General features: G+C 40.9%; 1 protein-coding gene across 1 annotated transcript in view; it reads left to right on the plus strand.

Moving 5' to 3' along the window:
* FRAS1 (Fraser extracellular matrix complex subunit 1) overlaps positions 1 to 20,761 on the plus strand; it is a 436,383-nt gene that overhangs the window by 296,793 nt on the left and 118,829 nt on the right. Inside the window, exons 25-32 of the mRNA XM_044304452.1 lie at positions 3,379 to 3,519; positions 4,100 to 4,240; positions 10,995 to 11,265; positions 13,877 to 13,961; positions 14,971 to 15,291; positions 16,476 to 16,629; positions 17,554 to 17,735; positions 20,580 to 20,696. Of these exons, the coding sequence (XP_044160387.1) occupies positions 3,379 to 3,519; positions 4,100 to 4,240; positions 10,995 to 11,265; positions 13,877 to 13,961; positions 14,971 to 15,291; positions 16,476 to 16,629; positions 17,554 to 17,735; positions 20,580 to 20,696 (1,412 nt within the window). The remainder of the gene's footprint in view (positions 1 to 3,378; positions 3,520 to 4,099; positions 4,241 to 10,994; positions 11,266 to 13,876; positions 13,962 to 14,970; positions 15,292 to 16,475; positions 16,630 to 17,553; positions 17,736 to 20,579; positions 20,697 to 20,761) is intronic.

Genomic DNA, 20,761 nt, shown 5'->3' on the forward strand with positions numbered 1-20,761 from the left:
CGGTGAACTCATTCTTCCCTAGTTCTTCGTATTGCAAGTATATGCCAGACCACTCTTTCCTTAAAGTGTAACTAAATGTTTATACAAATTTGTTTTAAAGGGGGTATCCAGCCTTTTCTAAGTGATAGTCTATCCTCAGGATAGGCCATCACTAACTGATTTACAGGAGACCAACACCCTGCACCCCTGCCGATCAGCTGTTGAGGTGTACCTCTAGCACCGTCAACATTGTCACTGCATCACTGCTCACATTGATTTGACTTCAGTGTCTCCCACAGACTAATCCATTTCTTTTTCTTTTATGTGCTAGATCAAACTTACCTCAGATTTATCATATGGCAAGTCTAATCTCTGCAGCTATGAAATGTGCTATATTACTCCTTCCCGAGCCCTTCTACTTGTGCGTTCTGGAAGAGTTTTCCTTCAGCTTTGCTTTGTGCTGGTCACCTCTTTTCCTTGTCCTACAAGAATGAGCAGGGAGAGCAGTACCTTGTAGATGATGGAGATCTGAAGTGTTACGTACATCTATAATTGGTTTTTATGTCGTTGGGATTCATTTATCCTACTTTCACATGGTCAGTACTTGGTCAACATATTGCATCCGTATTTTGAAGACAAAACCAGCAGTGGATCCAAATAACAGAAGGGACATAAATCTTCCTGGTTTTGGGCTAAAAATACTGACCATGTGAAAGTGGACAAAACCAGCAGTGATGTGGGTTTTTGGATAGTCTGAAATGATATTGTTTGCAGCATGTGGTCTAGAGCACGTAACACGCTTTTTATTTGAATCTACATTGAATCTACATTGAGCAAACCTATACCATAATAAAGATCAGAATAATTGCTGTTGCTTTAATGAGCTGAAATATTTCATTCATTTCCCGTTGTAGCCGTTTGCAGCCGCATCACTTCATGGCCTTCTCCTTCATTGCTCGCTGTGGTTGACAACTTGAGAAACCAGCCGACACTCTTGAATTTGAATTTGCATATATTTATTTACTGCTCAGAGAAGTTATGGTGTTCCCTTTTTAGAAATAAACATGAAATACTAGATTCATGGACGTTTTTACCTCCTGGGGATATAAGCCAGGCAATCCATTATTTATTAACTCTTTACTGATGACCTTTTACAGTATACGGCCTCCTTCTCCGCTTCCTGCCTGGCCATGAGATAATCAGGTCATCACCATCTGCTATATAAATATTAATGCATCCTACTGTCATCTACATTCTCATTTCTCGTCTCCTTCTCGATTATTTTCATTCATCTTAACGTCCTCCTCATATAGCTATTGCTTATTTGTATATTTATCATTTTTTAATATGCTTTAGTTCTGCTTCGTTCTTGTCTCCACCCCAAGTAGATTTTCGTGCTGGTTGTAAATATATCCCCCGTGTGCTATAATAATCATATGCTGTCATCTTATAATGTGATTGTGAGATTCATGTTAAAAACAGTCCTTGAGACTGTGCCAGCAATGTATTCCGCATAGATTCAGCAAGTGTATAAAATTGCAAAAAATGTCTGAGCACGCTTCATTCTGCTAAGCATTTACCCAAACAATGTAAAAGGCCTATTAAAGTCCGGCCCCATAAATACTGGCGTTTATTACCCCCTAATCCTGGTGATAGTGTCACATTCTGTTCATTGTACACCAATTACATTATATACCATATAAAATATTAGTCCTTAAGCACAGTACGTTAGAGACCTACATTTAGTGTAAAAATTGCAATAAGCTCTTGGTGTACACATCAAACATATTCACCAAAAGTCCTTGTGGCCTTCATTGGGCTGGTATATATTTGCATACCTAGTTTTAAATCTGTATTGGAAAATGAGGCAGATTGCACTTTCCTATACAGAGAGCTAGTGAAAAAATGGTATCCTATATGTGATGCTTTTTAGTGGCAAATGTAAGAGCCTTCTGTTGAAGGTATGGTCTGGAAATCTTCTCCCTCTAATAACAGGCTCAGATGCAATGTGCATAGAGCCTTATACTGTCTATAAAAAACGTCAATGACCATACTGCTAATTTGATGTGCAATTTTGTTACCACTGTACCAATGTCCTCAAAATAATATGACCATAGGAAAAATGTGGGTAAAAGTTATGGCGTTGGGCCGTGCCTCCACTGCAACTCTTCTCCTTCTTGCCCACTCTGTTGTCCCTGGACTTCAGAAGCCCAGTCCCACCGGCATCTCCCTCACCTGCACATCAGTCCCAGCTGTCGGAGTAGTGCTGTGTCTCCCATCATGCCTCTTGCTGCTTGTAGGGTGCTGTAAGAGCCAGTATGCACAACCTCTCCCTCACCAGCCTATGGCTGGTCACCTTAGGGTATTTGAGGCACCTTCCCCTGTAAGAAGGTGCCTGAGAAATAGGTTCTAGTTTGCTAGTTTCCTGAAAAGGTGTGATATTTGTTAATTTGTCTGTTCCTTGTACCAACTTCTGCCTGATTTCTGGAACTGATCCAGTGCTGTCTGACCTGGCTCTTGTCTGATCTCTTTACTGACCCATAGCTGCTTGCCTGGTCTCAGGTTGTTTTTCGGATTGTACATTTCTTGCCTGCTCTGACTTTACTCTGTCCCTGACTATGGTCTTGCCTGATCCCTCTGTGCCCTCACTGGTGTCTCTTGACCCCCATGACTCAGAAGTCACTTGAACAAAGACGACTCCAAGAGGTAGTGGCCTGGTAGCTCCCCTGCAGTGCAGTCCAAATCCCAGTACAGGGTTTAAAGGGTGAAGACCTGCCCTAAGGAGTAGGCCCATGCCAAATCTGTTCAAGTGACACAGCGAATCCACATCCACTTCATTTTAAAAGCTCTGTGTGATCCTTATAATTAGGGGTGAGAAAATCGAGCTTTGGGTCCAAGATCCGAAGCCGATTTGTTGCAAAACTTTGTTTTAATGCTGTACGGAGACCTGTCTCCGTACAGCATTAAAATGTATGGATTTCGCCAGAGGCGCGCAAAACTTTGGAGAATAACTTCGGCCTTCGATTCTACAACTTCAAAAACATTTTAAAACAGGAATCCGAAGTAGTCTTCAGTACTAGCAGGTACCTCCACAGACTTCGAATTCCTGCTTTAATTTTTTTTTTTAAGTTGTAGAGTTGAAGCCTGAAGTTATTCACCAGTTATTCACCAGTCTCCCCCGACTACGGACTTAACGTATTTTGACTCTGTGAAGCCCATACATTTTAATCCCTCACGGAGACAGGTCTCCATACAGCATTAAAACGAAGTTTTGCAACAAATCAACTTCTGATCTTTGATCCGAAGCTCGATTTGCTCGCCCCTACTTATAATAGTCATGTGTGTGTTATTTCCTCTTTTAGCTGGGACTATAAATAGTAATGTCTTTGTGTATTGCAGAGTGTGGAGCTCATTGTCAGTTCTGTGTTGATGTCAATCACTGCAGTCAGTGCAAAGCCCCATTTTATCTTCTGGACGGACAGTGCGTCACCGAGTGCGGTCAACAGCATCATGTTTACCACTCTGACCGGACATGCCTCTGTAAGTAGACCATAGCAAATAATTTGTCACTAATTTTGAGAAATATCTTGTTCACAACTAATAATATTTATTTAGATTTTTCTATGTGTCTTTCCCACCAGCATAAATTTCCGCTATTGAGATCCGTCATAGGTTCTCAATAGCGGAGAAGAAAACATTTCAGTTTTGTCCCCATTCATTGTCAATGGGGATAAAACTGAACGAAACGGAGTGCACCAGAATGCATTCTGTTCGGTTTGGTTGCGTCCCCATTTCGGACAGAATAAAGCTGCAAGCAGCGTTTTTGTGTCCTCGATGTGGTGCGGAATAAGACGGATCCCTCACAACTCACAACTAATCCTTCCCCCATTGACTGTTCATGACGGATCCGTCGTGGCTATTTTAAAGATCATACAACTGGATCCGTTCCTAACGGATGCAGACGGTTGTATTATTATGACGGAAGCGTTATTGCTGATCCATGATGGATCCAGCAAAAACGCTGGTGTGAAAGTAGCCTTATTCATTTAGCCTGGTACATTGTGGCTTAATTATGTATACACAGTAACGTAAGCTTCATGAATTATATTACCTTTTATAGCCTGCTTTTCTGGATGTCTGGAATGTGACAGTTCCCAGCGTTGCAAAATGTGTGACAATAAGACGTTTTTAAAGGATCATCACTGTGTGCATCATTGTGGACATGGATTCTCAGGAAACAGTAAGACAAGGAGATGTGAAGGTCAGTGAAAAATAAACATGTGTAATTCTTGTGTAATTGAGTCTGTATGGTGCGTGGTCATGTTATTACCTAGAACTGGTCACCTACTCCACGGTGGATGGATAAATTATCCTGTACAATACCTGAAATAATAAAATGAAATGTTCTTCACTACACTTGTATTGAGCCACTGGTTTTATTCACATAAATAGTAATCACATCTGTAATAAAGAGGCATAATCACTTGTAGGCACATTTTAATGCAATTCTCTATAACAAGGTCACCTACAAAACAGAATAACAAGAATTATGTAAAGGGTTTACTAACATTTTGTTGAAGGTGATAATATACATAATAATTATCTTAATGATCTCATTTTAAGCAATGATCAAGAACAAATCTCTGTGAGGAAAGTTAGTCTGTACACACTGGTCACTGGATACCTAATGATTTAGATTATGGGGCAGTTCCAAGGATAGATCAAGGCAAAAATACCTATAGGCTTTATTCAATCCACAGATTAAAATCCAGTGTTACAAGACAGGATTCCCAGCAACAGATCTACACGTTTCAGACTCTGAACTGTCCGTAATCATGATCTAAAGTTGCTTCCCTACAATCAACTTTCAAAACGTAATCCGATCTCATGACGGCAAGTCACATGACCAGATCTTCACCTCAATTAGAATATTCTGGACATACAGGGTATTTTAAACTATGGCCTGCATTTTCCCCACTTCAGGAAAGGAAAGGACATACATTATGTATATAACAGTGATGGCTAACCTTGGCACTCCAGCTGTGGTAAAACTACAACTCCCAAGATGCCCCGCTTGCTTGGCTGCTCTCAGAACTCTATAGAAATAAATGGAGCATGCTGGGAGTCATAGTTTCACCACAGCTATAGTGCCAAGGTTAGCCATCACTGGTATATAAGATATCATAGTATATCACAACCTTATTTCAATTACTAAAGCTGTATAAGTTCCTGACTCTGGGTTTAAACCTCTGGGTTGGCGACTGTAATATAAAAATACAATAGGTAGATTCTTAGTTTAATCATTTATGTTTAAAGTCGCCAGTCTTAATAACCCTGTGAGCTGGCGTTGGATCCGCTGAAGTTATGAAGAGGCGCTGGCCTCTACATAACTTCTGTGCATCCACCACAGGTCTAAATGTAAGCCAGCTTCCTTGCTGGCTTAAATTTAGACTATTTTCTACACCTAAAACTGTTCCACATGGTAACCCAGCCTTCCCAGGAACCTGAAAAGCAAGTCTGCCTTGCTATTGCACCATTGAGCAATGAGGAACGGGATTTATCTTGGTAGCTTTAGTATTCTGTAGTCTGTTACAGTGCCACATGGTTGTAACCAAGTCTATTGAGTACTATTAGTAACTAGGAGATACCTTCAAACAAAACAGCCACACTCATTGTGTAGACAAAAGTTATCCACACTAAACCCAGCCCCTTCCTCATATACTTCCAGGCTCACCTGCACTAGTATTAGAAGGAGGGGTAGTTAGACACGGCTGCAGCCTGAGAGAACAGTGTACTGCTTTTATAGTTTATTTTTCATGATCTGCAACTTATTCATTAAAGGGTTTTCTGAGACTTTAATCCTCAGGATAGGTCATCAGTTTGTTATCAATGGGGACCGACATCCGGGGCCCCCACTGATCAGCTGTTTGAAAAGGCAGCTGAGCTTGCAGTAGTGCATCGGCCTTCTCTCAACTTTTCCTAGGCCAGTGATGACTTGTTTATCGGTCATGTGGCCTAGACGCAGCTCAGCCCCATAGAAGTGAATACCGAGCACAGCCGTTCTACAATGTACAGCCCTGTGTGGAAAGCACGGAGAAGTCCACAGCGTTCACAGATACGCCAGTGCCTTTTCAAACAGCTGATAGGCAGGGGTTCTGGGTGTTGGACACCCACTGATCAGATACTGATCACCTATCCAGGGAAGGCTGTCGATTACTGTTAAGATTGTTTACTGAACTCAGAAAAAGCTGAGATTTTAATGAATAGATTAGAAGGTAAACTGAATCTTTTCTCATAAAACTATTTATCAATCTGTTCAACTTCTTCTGTATAGCATGCTGTCTGTAGAATGCACTGCATTTCATGGTGACAGGTTCTTTTTAAACTCGCCTTTCAAAACTCTCTCTGATCCAACATTGCCAACGATGTACGGTAACCTTTTTGTCTGCAGCAGTGATCTCCTGTATACCACATGTGACGAGTGCGCCCAATCACTAGCCTCAGCGCTAAAGGACATTGATTGGCTGCATTGGTATATGGGACGTCACCACTGCAGCCGATAACATTACGCTTTATCTAAGGGGGCTTGGAAAGGTAAGTGTGAGATGTTTTCTTTTTAATTCTTTTACCAGCCTCACTACAGTTTACCCCCAGAAAAAAAAATTCAGTTGGACAACTCCAACACTAGTGGCACCACTGTAGTGCTGATATTATAACAAGGGGCAGAATTTGACTTGTCCACATAATAAATGTGTCCATGCAATTAAAGCTTGCATATGCATTCCACTCCAAGTTGGTCATGTAGAATTATTAAACGCGTCATAAACTGTTTCCGTATTCATATTTAATCCTACTACATATAGTAATGAGCAGCAAGATAGTGGTAAAAATTACACAAGTTGTCTGGTATATGAATGATGCTAGAAAGATGGGAGCCAAGAAGCCCGTGCAGGGGAAGTTACTGCTTTCAATCACAAAGTAATGAGTGCTGTAATAATTACAAATTCTCCTTAACTGAGCATTCATTTATGATAGTATAATGATTATTATTCGTCACATTAGTTACAAGTTAATTCAAAGTTATGTTAGAATTAATGATCATCGATTTAGTGTAATTACATTGTTACTGTGCCTGTGTGTCTTTGCAATATAAAACAGCACAGAGAATACTGTACTGTACATAAGATGATATACCTTTATCTTTTTGATTTTATGAACCAGGGGAATTCATGATATCAACCAACACTGCTAAAAATGCAAGCTCACGTGTCTAAAGCAAACATGAAGGCTGCATACCTAGTGAAACCGTCCCAAAGGAATGCCTCATAGACCCAGTCGTCATTCCTATTCAACTGTTGTAGCGTACAGAAGACAGAGTGAGCTTATTACCATACAGCAGGTCGCAATATGAGAGAATGAATGGCATTCTTGCAGCTGCAACAATTTGACAGCATCTGGGTGCACTAAGTACAGGTGCACAACCACTGAACTAGATGGAGAATGGAGCAGAATGTTTTCCTTCCCTTCTGATAGTAATGTTATTTAAATCCTTACATGCATAGCAAAAATTGCAGCCAGTGTGAATCTGGATCATATATTACTGCACAGTATATTAGTGCTATATGCAAAAGATATAAATGATTACAATTCAGTAATTAATAAGATACAGGAAAAAAAAGACATTAACGCTACAAAGATAAGAATTATAAAAAAGAGGGACAGAAGCTCAAACCACAGGTCCGACACCTTTTGTTGGATCTTACCATCCACTATAGCTTCCAACGTGAGACTACCATCATTTTATAGACAACCATCTTGGCTATCTCATACATAAAATGGACTTTCAGCTATTCAGCATATGATTAGTTATGCAGATTCTTGTCATGTAACTGCATTGTTACTGTTTTGCTCCTAAAATTCGAAATTTTTATATTTTGTTAGTATTGTTTAAATCCACCTTTGGCTTTCAACACTGCCTGAATCCTTCTGGGCATGCTCTCGATCAGATTCAAGCATGTTTCAACCAAAATCTGTTCCCAGGTCTCTTCTACACATTTTCAATATTGGTGCATACTTGTCGACTCACAAATACGAATACAGCTTTTTCTTCCACTGTACCCACCAGTTGAGGTCTGGGGACTGTAGGGGCCAATCCAGCACCTATGCTTCATTGTCATTAAGCCATTTCTTTGCCAATCTCGATGTATGCTTCGGGTCACTGTCCTGCTGGAACACACTGTCGTCCTTTTCATACCCATAGTACTCGAGTGTACGAAGTAACTGATCTTGTAGGATACTCATTAGGGATCGACCAATTATCAGATTTACCGATATTATCGGCCGATATTCAGGATTTTGACCGCTATCGGTATCGGCATCTATTTTGTCGATATTCCGATAGCTTAAAGGGAACACAGATCGCGCTGCTGACAGCGCTCTCCGTGTTCCCTCAGCAGCACAGAGGAGAAGGAAGCAGTGTCTCCCTCCCCCCTGTGCTGCTGCTGCTGCCACCAATGAGAGGAAGGAGGACAAGAGAAGGGGAGGGGCTGTGGCCACTGCGCCACCAATGAAGAGAAATCTCTATGAGCAATAGCTGCGGTAGTTAACACCTCAGGTGCCGCGGATCGCAGCTACTGCTCATAGAGGTCAGGAGCTGGCTATGTGATTCTGCAGCCAGCTCCCGCCTCCTGTATATGAATGAATGAGAGATTTATCTTCATTGGTGGCGCAGTGCCCCCCCCCCCCGATCCCCCCAGTATTAATCATTGGTGGCACAGTGCGCCCCCCACCCCAGTATTAAAAACATTGGTGGCGCAGTGCGCCCCCCAGTATTATTCATTGGTGGCAGTGGCCACAGGATCCCCTCTCCCCTGCGTAATCCCCCCAGTGTAATCCTGGGGCTCCGATCGGTTACCATGGCAGCCAGGACGCTACTGAAGCCCTGGATGCCATGGTAAGCTCCATGCTGCTGTGTGCACAAAGCACAGAGCAGCAGGGACAGTGTGAGCTCCCATTCACCCTGATGGAGATCTATCAGGGTGAATAGGACAAGGGTTCTAGTCCCTAAGGGGGCTAAAAGTTAGTAAAAAAACAAACAAAAGAAAAATGTTAAGAAAATAAAAATAAAACACCAAAATATTAAGTATAAATGAAAAATAAAGATTTACAAAAAAAAAAGCAAACTACACATTAACAATAAACATACATTTTCTGCAGATTTGTGTAGGAATTTTATTTTATTTTTTCAAAAATGAAAATACCCAAAATATCGGTATAAATTATCAGCCTGAAAGTTCACATATTATCGGTATCGGCCCTAAAAAATCGGTTGATCCCTAATACTCATATATAGTTCAGCGCTGAGACTACCATCGATCCTGGTCAAGTATCCAATGCCTTTGGCTGTGAAACAACCTCTTACCATCAGGCTTCCTCCACCGAACTTGACAGTTCCTTCAATTTCTCAATCTGTTAGCCCCCTTTTTCTTTGTTTTCTTCAGACCCATTTTCACCCAACAGAGCCCACTCTATTGACATTCATCTTATTGCTCCAAACCACCCATTTCTAATCTTCTACAGTCCACTGTCAAGGCTTCTTCACCTTTTTTTCAGGCTACCATTCCAGACTTGTGTAATGCCCGTTGCACGGTGCTTGCATGGACGTCTGTGATCTCACTATTACGAAGCATACAAGCCACCTCCACTGCCATGTTTGTCGCGCCAGAGCTGATAGACCTGATTGAACTGAGCCGACTTGTTGACTGATATTTTGCCTGGATGTCCACCTCTTGGCTTTGGAATGGATGGACTTCATTTCATATTCTTTTAACTGTCATGGCACTCACATGATGCAGTTTGGCAATTTTCTTGGCCGAGATCCTGCTATCGATAAACTGGATAATGCTGTTTCTCTTTTCTTGGAAAATCTTCTTCATATACTTTCCTGGATTTGAACCAATGACCTTTCGCTTGGGAATCAACCTAATAACACACTGAGCTATTAGGGAATGTGAGAATAGTAGACAACAAGAAAAAGATTGTTCCACTACCAGGAGCAAAGCAGTAACAATGCAGTTAAATGACAAGAATCTGCACAACTAATCATATGCTAAATAGTTGCAAGTCCAATTTATGTATAAGATAGCCAAGATGATTGTCTATAGAATGATGGTAGTCTCACTTTGAAAGCTGTAGTGGATGGTGAGATAAAAGTCAAAAGTTGAAAACATTGTTACCCCTTTGCTCGTAAGTGTATAAATCTGTCCACTCTCTTTCCCTTAACGTAAGTTATCCACCTGTCTTGTGGCCCCATAAATATCAGATTGTTGGTAAAAATTGTATTGTCTGTATACAACTGTAGCGGCAAAGCTGACCTTAAACTTTAGATATCTGGGCCAAAATGTTGCTTGCTAATTGTGATTTCTGGAGCTATATTCTCATTTCAATACTATAAAGCACATGATTGATAAAACCAGTGCCTTATGTTATCAGTAATCATGTGTGAAACTTTGTGGCATCATACTAGAGTTCTTGGACTATTTTGGATTGGAAAATCCTTCCCCAGTAGCACACAGACTATAAAAAGCTTTTCCACTATTTGACTGTGACATACACATTAGATTTGTCAGCCCAGCTTGTTTAATCAACAGCTATTCCTCCAGACCCCTTCATTGAGCCAAGCGCGTTTGTGTTCCCAGTGGAGAGAGAGGAGCAAGCTTTTGCCAGACTCTTCTGGAGGCTGCTTAACTCCCTTGAAAACAAAAGTTTGGCCAGGTTGAAATCCAAAATGCCACATCTGTTTTTAACCCGACATCTGTTATTTGGGCGAACCTTGCCAGAATGTCGGCAACATTTATCTAATGTCTATAAGCACCTTGAAAGTAGTTGGAATAGACTGTAATTATTTATTTGTGTAAGTTAAACATAATTTTTTTTTTCACAAATATGCTCCCTACCTTTAATCTGTACTTGACCACAGTACTTATGTTAACATAGTTTTTTTTCATCAATTTCAGTTAACTCACATCCTCCAGTTCTCCTAGTGAATGGCTCTTTCACAGTAGGGATTGGCGCAGTAAGACCATTGGACCTTTCTTTTATGAATGTTCAGGATTTGGATACAGAAGAGGCTGCTCTTACATTTCATATTGTGACTGCTCCAGCCAATGGCCGGCTCGTGAAAATAACGCATGGCAAGGAGATTCATCTAAACAAGGACACGCACTTTAGCTGGAAGGATCTGATTGAGCAAAGGGTGAGGTTTAAGCACAGCAAAGAGAAATCAAGGTAAGGAACTTATACTCAAGCATAACACTCTAATAATGCTTAAAAATCCTGAAACATGCTAAAATTAACCCCTTAACGACTGTCATAGTGTTTTTATTTTTGCCATTTTTAGGGACTTCTCATTTGCAACAGTACTGAAAAAGATTGCAGCAGTATTAGGCCACATGTATTGACTTCCAAATTTACTATAATTTATTTGCCAGTAACTGGTGTAAATTATAGCATAATTCTGTACCCGCACATAGTAGATTTGCTATACTAGTGCATGGACTGCTTGAATGCATGTACCTCATTGTGCCCCCTGACGTAATAGTAGGTCAGCGTGGCGCAAGGTGTATTGAGCAGGGCGATCAGCTGATCCTGCTACATTTGCAACTGGTCCCAGCTGTGTAATACAGCCAGCATCCTCCCACAATGACGAGAATCAGAGACAACGCCAATCCTGATCATTTAACCAATCAGATGCCGCTGTCAGTACCAATCGCAGCATCTGATTGGTTACACAGAGGGAGAGGGCTCCCTCTGCCCTACAATCGGAGCTCCAATGCGAAATCAAATGGGTCTGTTCAGTTGCTATGACAGGTTGGGACCTTGTGAAGGCCTCCAGTGCTGTCATAGTGAGCTGCCTGCAAAGCCATGCCCAAGACATGGCTTGACAGGCAGTCTGTTAGAATTCCATAGACTGCAAAAGAAGTGCAGTCTATGGTACAAGTGATCAGAAGAGTGCATGTATGTACAATAAAAAAAGCAATTAATTTTATACACCTGCAAAATAGTACAACTAAAAAAAACTCCAGATTGTCTTGAAAAATAAAAAATATACACACGGCTATTATCATAATATTACTCTAAATGCAAGAAACAAATTACCTACTATATTAAGTAGCGATGACCACATTGCTTGAAATTCGTTTTGGGTTTGCAGCTGTCAGGTTCAATTTGGTTCCAAAAAGTTTAATTCAAATCAGAAGTTCCCCAGTTACCGTGAAAAGTTGTGTATGACACTTTGGGGTGTACTAGGGCTGTATACAACCCCTTCCAAGCTCTTTAACACCAAGACAGAATTAGTAATGTCAGAGTGACAGTGACATATATGACTATGGGTGAAGGATCTTCTATCTTCATTCAGCAGACCCTGCACTGACATCACCGCTCTCACCACGTGGTGAGTGCGATGATGTCAGCGCAGGTCCTTTTGCAGGTCCTGCAAGAAGAAGAAAGAAGACTATAACGGCTGCGCAATCAAGTGGATGAGGTGAGTAATTTTTTTATTACTTTTTAACCCTTAAGGGACATTTTACTTAGCATTCTGTATTAAAGAATTCTATTTTCCATTATAACCATGTTATAATGGAAAATAATAAAATCTACAGAACAACAAACCCAACCTGAACTTCAGTGAAGAAGTCTGGGTTTGGGTCTGGGTACCACATTCAGTTTTTTTATCACGCACGTGCAAAACGCATTAAAACGCTTTGCACTCGCGCTGAAAAAACTGAACAACGCAATCGCAGACAAAACTGACTGAAATGGCCTGCGCACTCGAGCGGGTTTCCTGCAATGCACCCGCAACGCATCCGCACAAAATCTGTGACGCCCGTGTGCAAGGAAAATGTGAGGAAAATTGGCTTCTACGTCGCAATTTCTTTTTGCCTTCCTCTGGATCAGCTTACAGGATAACAGGCTGAACTGGATGTCTTTTTGCAGCCTTATAAACTATGTTACTATGTAAGATGCCTTCTTCTCTGTTGTCTGTGACTACCATTTTGAGCAATTTGAAACAAATTGTAAAAGTTCTGGATTCCCTTGAATCCAATTTTTTGTGTGAAATTCATAATGAATTTGATTAGTTTAAAATCAGTTCGCTCATCTCTATTATCAAGCTTTTACAATGCCCCAGTTTTATGAAGTGTGTAAAATGTCTCTGCTTAAATTCTAATAAAAAATGTTATAGTCCTAAATCAGTTAAAGTACATTGTACAATTTTGTAGACTTTCTTGATCATGTTATGTGGCTTCTAATAAAATGCTAAATAAGAAATAATGTTCTGTTAGTACGCAAAATGCTAAAAAGTATTATTAGTTGATACGCTTTTTGCATATACACTTGATGAAAAAAGTGCAGATTGTTCTGCTAATTCATACATGTACACAGCAACATTAGCTGACAAGTTCCCTTCTACATAATTGCACATTTACTATTGCTTTAAGGCCTCATGCACTCTACCATGTCCATTTTGCAGTCTGCAAAATATGGATGCCGGATGTGTACATGCTGCAGTTTTCTCACTCCCTTCACTAGACATTTTTTGACAGACAAGAATACGACATGTTCTATAATTTCGCGGCACAGCCATACATATGCGTACAACACACAGAAAACATCCGTGTGCTGTCCACATTTTTCCAGACCCATAGAAATTAATGGGTCCGTGGAGAGAGAGGAGCAAGCTTTTGCCAGACTCTTCTGGAGGCTGCTTAACTCCCTTGAAAACAAGGACAATCCACCATGTACAATCCACAAAAAATGTAGATCGGTTCTGGACCAACAATATGATCGTGTGCATGAGCCCTAAATGTGTGTTTTATCTAAATTTCTTACTTTCATGTAGGAAAGGCTTCTTTTCACTAAAAGTCAGTGATGGACATCTCTACTCGCAGCCAAAGACAATCAACATACAAGCAGTGTCAACTAAGGTAATGTTCAATATGATCATATGCAACCCATGGTGTGATTAGCAAAGTATATGGAGTATCGTTATTTTATCAAACCTTGGGCATCACTGCTACCGGCAATAATGTGGTTGTCTTCATAAGACATGGGTGATGAATATATACAGATGTACAATATGTTACACTGTAGCGCTGTTTCTTGTAGTCTACTTTTGGAGATCATATTGAGACACAATAGCTATATTCTGGAAGAACCAAAAGGGGTGTCTCTGAAGGTTCTCAATCATCCAGATCATGGCACATCAGTAGTAATAAGTCAGAGCAACTATATAGCTTCAGTCATGACATTGCAATCAACATCTTACCTCCACGGGGTTCTTGATCTTATGTTGATTATGATAAACAGATTACACTGACTGAAGCATGAGTCACCAGTATTTAATGTCTTGTACAAGTCATGATAATTGAGGAAGCCATTCAGATAACTAACGAAATGTCTTCAAAAACAATAGACGTCCAGTTACTCTGACTTATTACTACTACCAATGGGGGTGAATGCCTTGCGAGTTCATAAACTAAGCACCTCCACCATACTCTCACAGTGATTTACAGCAAGAGCTAACAACCCTCATCAGAATTAACTAACTTGTTACCTGGTACATGCTAATATTTGGCCCTCATTCAGTAGCGTTATATGGGCACACTATAGTGGTATTACATGGACTGTAGTTAGTACTGTTATTTTCATTAAAATGGAAATGACAAAATGTATTATAGCTCCCCAATGCAAGTAAGAATGTGTCTATTCACTAACAGCAAGCATATATATAGTGAGGAATTACTGGGGGAAAAATAGTCTAAGAAAACATTTCTTTGGAAGGATTTATACCTACTTTATATCTTTGGACAGACGTAAGTATATACTACATTTGGAATCAGTTGGTTGGTGATGTATACTGTAGTTGTACTGTTTTTTGTTTTGTTTTCTTGGGTGATATCTCATGCATCTTTTTCTCTTTCCCTCTCACAAAAGGCACCATACATCCTAAGAAATGAAGAATTAGTGGTTGGCAAAGGTGAAGTTGGATCTATCAGTGGTTTTGTCCTTGATCTAAGAGATGATGATAATCCCCAGGATGTTACCGTTATTGTTCTAACGGCTCCAAAATATGGACAGGTGGTGATTCCCCCAGGGAACACGCCCATCCACAAATTCCGACTCGATGACATTACAAACAGAGCGCTTCATTATATCCATGACGGCTCTGAAAGTCAATCAGATGTAATTGTTTTCCAGGCAAATGATGGCTACTACTTCCAGAATATTCTGTTTCATGTCAAAGTTGCAGAGAAGGTATTCCAGAAATTTATACTTCTATTTGATACAAGTATCTTTATTTGAAGGCTGGCATAGAGCAGGGGCGGATTGGCCATAGACCTTACAGGGAAATTTCCTGTGGGCCGTTGCCCAAGGTTTTTGGGCACGTATTTTGTGCTGCTGGCAGTATTATGTGATGGTCTGTGGTATTTGGCTCTGTCGGGGTGGTATAATGTACCACAATATGGTATTGCTGGCTCTGCCTTCCATCAATTTGGACCAGACTACAAAACTGGGGGCCACTTTTAGTATTTTTTCCAGGGCCACTTTAAGTTCCTAGTCATTAAAGGGGTTTTCTGGGAGTTTTACTCTGATGACCTATCTTCTGGATAGCTCATCAGTATCTGATCAGTGGGGGTCTAACACCCAGGACCCCCGCCGATCAGCTGTTTGAGAATGCCCCAGCACTTGCAGTAGCACCGCAGCCTTCTGCAGCTTTTCCTAGGTCGTGTGATGTCACGTTCATCGGTCACATGGCCTGTGCACAACTCAGTGTCATTGAAGTGAATAAGGCTGAGCTGCAATACTAATCACAGCCACTATACAATGTTCAGTGCTATGATTTGTTTGCCGAGAGAAGGCCGAGGAGCTACTATGAGCGCCGATGCCGCCTCAAACAGCTGATCGTCAGGGGTCCTAGATGTTGGACCCCCACCGATCAGATACTGATGTCCTGTCCAGAAGAGAATCTGTCGATTTCTATACAAATCTGTTGCAAGGAGACCTAACAGAGCTTCATGCTTATAAACTAGTACAGACAGAAAGTGCTAGTGCCGCCTATAGACCGGAATCACTTTCAGTTGTAATCTTCCATTCACACAATGCAGGCATATTATGCTGCCCTACTTTATTAGCTGAATAGCTGCTACTTGTCCAGGTAGCAATTGAGGTGGCTAGGAGTGTCCCTGTACATGGAAACACAATCCTCTTCATTCTAAATAGCTAAGCAAGTTGAAAACATATAATTTATTCTAATATGCTTTATTAATTAGAAATGTGCTGACTACATTAAGCAGGGATTGTGTTATTAACATTTTAATGATTTACAATTTTTTAAAGTAAATATCCTGAATCGGCACATTTATTATGGTCGAAATCTGAAGTGAAATACTGCTTCTTAATATTCTGTATTAACCCCTTGCTTCCTCCCTTAACTACAGATAAACGGAGGGATACAGCTTGTATTAAACTCAGCTGTTTGGGTTCCAGAAGGAGGAATGCTTCAGATATCAAATAGACTCCTGCAGGCTAGGGCCTTTGGCGTGGCCGACTCCGATATCCTATACACCATTACAAGTGATCATCCGAAATTTGGTAAAGACTAAATACCATTCTCTGTTTTCAACTTTATGTATGTAGCAGGCTCTCTACTTATTAGTATGGCCACCTCTTTGAGAATTGTTTCTTCTTTTTATACAGTTTGAAGCAGATCTTTTCCTATGTAGAAAATTAATTCATCTATTGTACCTTATGTTATGTCATAGCAGTTATCTGCCTGTTACCTGCAAACTACATAATATCCTGACATTTTGGGGTTAATTACTAGGTACTAGGGGATGGGTATGTCTGAATCTCTCAGTCTGGGTAATGTGCTTCACATTGTAACTGAAGGTATGTTTTCAGTAAAAATGGAAGCACATTTGGCACACAAACAGCTTTATGTTGCTGGTATACGGTGCAGTCCAGGGTCGGACTGGCTCACCGGTCTCAGAGTATCGGAGGATTCTCTGGTAGCCCCAGGGTCTGAAGACATACTAGGCATCAAGGAGGAAAAACATTTGGAGCTGTCTTTACAACCACTTACCACTAGGGTCTATTCCTTTGATTCAAAACCAATTACACTTTATTGATGATATAGGGCAGGGATGGCCAACCTGAGGCTCTCCAGTGGTTGCAAAACTACAACTCCCAGCATGCCTACATTGCCTACAGCTTTCAGCCTACAGCAGGGCACGGTGGGAGTTGTAGTTTTAAAACAGCTGGAGAGCCGCAGGTTGGCCATCCCTGATATAGGGGTTAGGCCTCAAGAATTATTTCCTTCGGTAGACCCATGGAATCTCAGTCCAACACTGATGTGGTCTGACCACAGGATACACATGCAGATTGCTGATAATTGCCATTTGAAACATTAGTGTAAATGCAGCCCGGCAATTGTTAGTGATCTTCATGTGGATGCAGCCGCTGGTCTGCACTGTGTATGGGCACCTTACAAAGAGCTACAAATTATGCCAATTTCAGGTGACGTTGTCCTTCTGGCTCCTATGTCTGCTGACGGTCCAGCAAATAGTTGGCAGCGATTGCCTGATGGACGATTTGCGACCCCGTCCAACTCTTTCACACAGCAGGACATCAACGAGGGACTGCTTTGGTACAGGCATTCTGGATCCCATTTACAAGGACGAGATGCATTCAGTTTCCAGGTACAATTACAGAATTATATTTTCGTATTCTGTGTTTTATGGTTGTAGCAGAGTTGAATGAGTTTTGTCAGCAGTGAGTTTACTCCCGACATCTATCTCCTTTTCCTCCGATTTCTCTGGCTGTGGATGGGACTTTAGCATAGTCTCCTGACATACCCTCACCAGATGCATGCTCTCATATCATGGGAAGTGGCAGATAATCTTTTAGATCATCGATAACAAGCGTTCTTATGAGCGCTCGTTAGCGAAGATCAGGCAGGGTAATACCCGATTAACGAGATAACCTATCCAGAGGATAGGTCACAAGTATAAAAGTCTCAGAAACACTATCTCAAACAATTGCAGGACCTAGCATGTAATATCTTTATATTAATTTAAGAGGATTTCCAGCCAAGGTGTAAAATGATGTAGTAGTAAAGCAGTTTAGTAATTATGTTGTTATTCTCAGAAAATCTGCTGCTGCGGACAAGTGACGGGGGAAGTGCATGGGTGTCACTTTGATTTAGCTTCTCAAAAACTGATGATAAAGCTGTCAGTTATTGATTGAGATTCATGTCACAGTTTATAATAAGTTTATGGGAAGGTGACAACTATTAATGATGCACTTTCTGTTGTCACGTTTGCAAAGAAAAAAAAAATGTCTACAAGTAAAAGCAGACATAATTACTAAAACCTGGCTACTGTTCCATAATGTAATGTACTAATGTATGCCAGTGTTACATTTGTGGTGTAAATCCTCTTTAATTATGTATACACAGAAATATATTTGTATACTTATATGCCAAGAATCATTTTGCACAGTGATATCCTTGGCGAGGAGATGAGCATCTGTTTATTCCAGGAAGTTGAGCATGTAGAGTTCATCCTAGCGATTATTCCAAGACCTCTTGATGATTGCACCCTCGCAATCCATCAGTACAGGTGATTAAAGCAATTTGCAGAGTAACTCACTAGATAACACAGACAGATAAGGAGTGACCTGGGAACATTTTAAGCAGATGTAAGCAAATCTTTTTAACGCTCTTCTAAATTACTACTGTCTTGTCTCTAAATGAACTCGCTACCTACTACTCTCCGAGGAAAATTATATGTCTGACTAAGAACATAAAATCTACTGGTATTACACACCTGGTACAGTGTTTGCTAAACAGCACACAGATTATTAGTTCACTGGTTACATACTGCTAATGGCCAATGTTGTACCACTGTGTTGGATTTTATAGGGAGGCATGGATTTCCTATAGAGTTCATTCACGTGCTGTAATACTGATGTGGTCTCAGGTGTTGTTTCTGAGGGGGCATACAGTGGCTTATAACAGATATATATATATATATATATAATAGATAAACAGACAGATAGTGTTATGGCGGTGCTTCGTGCCCACCAATGTCCTACTATCTGGGGCAGGCGCGGGGGCCACATCATTAACCCAGCTTCTGTACTTGTGGATATGGTGGCCCAAATCCTCTGGCCCTCCTCTACACACAAGCAGCAGGCCTAGCCGCCGGAATACCTTGTCTCGTCTGCCACTGCGGGTTGCGGCCTGCACTTGTCCAATGGCTGGCAATTCTGGGGTGCTTAAGGCACCTTTTCCTAGGGGAGGGTGTCTGAGCAATAGGTGCCCTAGCAAAGTTGTTCTGTTTGTCTGCCCTGATCTCTGACATGTTTCTTGGATTCACATGAACTTGCCTGCCATGACCTTGGCCTGTTACTGACTCCGAGTTTGCCTGATCACTTGGTCCCCAGCGCATGTGTCTCTGACCCTCTGACTCGGTCAGCTGTCAACCACATCAGGACTATTACAGGAGGTAGCAGCCTGGTATCTCCCCTGCAGAAAAGTCCAGATCTTGTACAGGGGTTAAAGATTGAATACCAGGGTGCTGCCAGGATAACTGCCACCTCACACCTAAATAATTCCTTTGTTGGTTAATTATGGAAATTCCTGCTAAATTAATGGGGGACAATAATATGATTATAGGATTTTCATTTCATGTGGCTCTGATTGGATTCTCATGTTAATTTTACAGACTTTATTTTCATTGTTTTTCTGCTATTATTATTCATGTGTTTATATAATGCAAGTTATTTTTATCTCTTCTCTATTTGGTATCAGTTCTAGTATATGGCAGCATCTTGAAATCAGTGTCGGTGACTGACAGCCTTTGGCTGAAGTCACACACAGAGTATAAGGCTTCATGCAAATGGAATGGCCATGTCTGTGTTTTGGTCCACAAACAACGGATACAAAAAAAAGGACACCTTCTGTGTGTATTTCTCATTTTTCTCACTCCCGTCAATAAAAGGGACTATTCTCATCCGCAGTACGGACCAAAATAGGACATATCCTACAATTTGCAAAACGGCCATACGTCTGAAAGTGTCTGGTGTCTAAAACAACAAATGTTTTGCAAAGCATTTACACCAGTCTTTTTGGTGCACATTGCACCAGAATTCTGGCGCATTTTGGTTAGTAAATCTCTCCCTTTATTTCTGTTTCTATGAGGTAGGACATTGTGAGAATGGAGAACGAATGAGAGAGGTATAGATTTAGTAAATGGCGTCTCTGTTCTTATCTTTAATTAAAAAAGCACTTAAAGTGGTGTCCTGTCCTCAGGATAGGCAATTATTAGGTGATTGGCAGGGATCCGACACCCTGCACCACCTCTGATCAGCTATTCAGCAATAGCCATAAGCAGATGGGTCCTTAGAATTGCCCGTCACTTAATAAAAGATGGAAAACCCTATAATATACAGAATATATAAGCTTCTGATCTACAGTATATGGGTGAAGAAAAGTGCTGAATTCTGCCAGCCTTACAGTCTGCTCTTTTTCATGTGTACAGATTTCCAGTGCATCAACAAATCATGCCCCCCAAGACAGACACACTTTCAATATTGGTATTTTACCCAACCACCCTGAGGCACCGCAACTTTCTCCAGGATCCTCCCTCCACATGACAGTAAGAAAATACTAAACTGTATATTTTATCAGCTTTTATCTGTTGCACCATCAGACCTGTGTCTA

The sequence above is a fragment of the Bufo gargarizans genome, chromosome 1, assembly GCF_014858855.1.
Source record: "Bufo gargarizans isolate SCDJY-AF-19 chromosome 1, ASM1485885v1, whole genome shotgun sequence".
In the NCBI taxonomy this organism is placed as follows: Eukaryota; Metazoa; Chordata; class Amphibia; order Anura; family Bufonidae; genus Bufo; species Bufo gargarizans.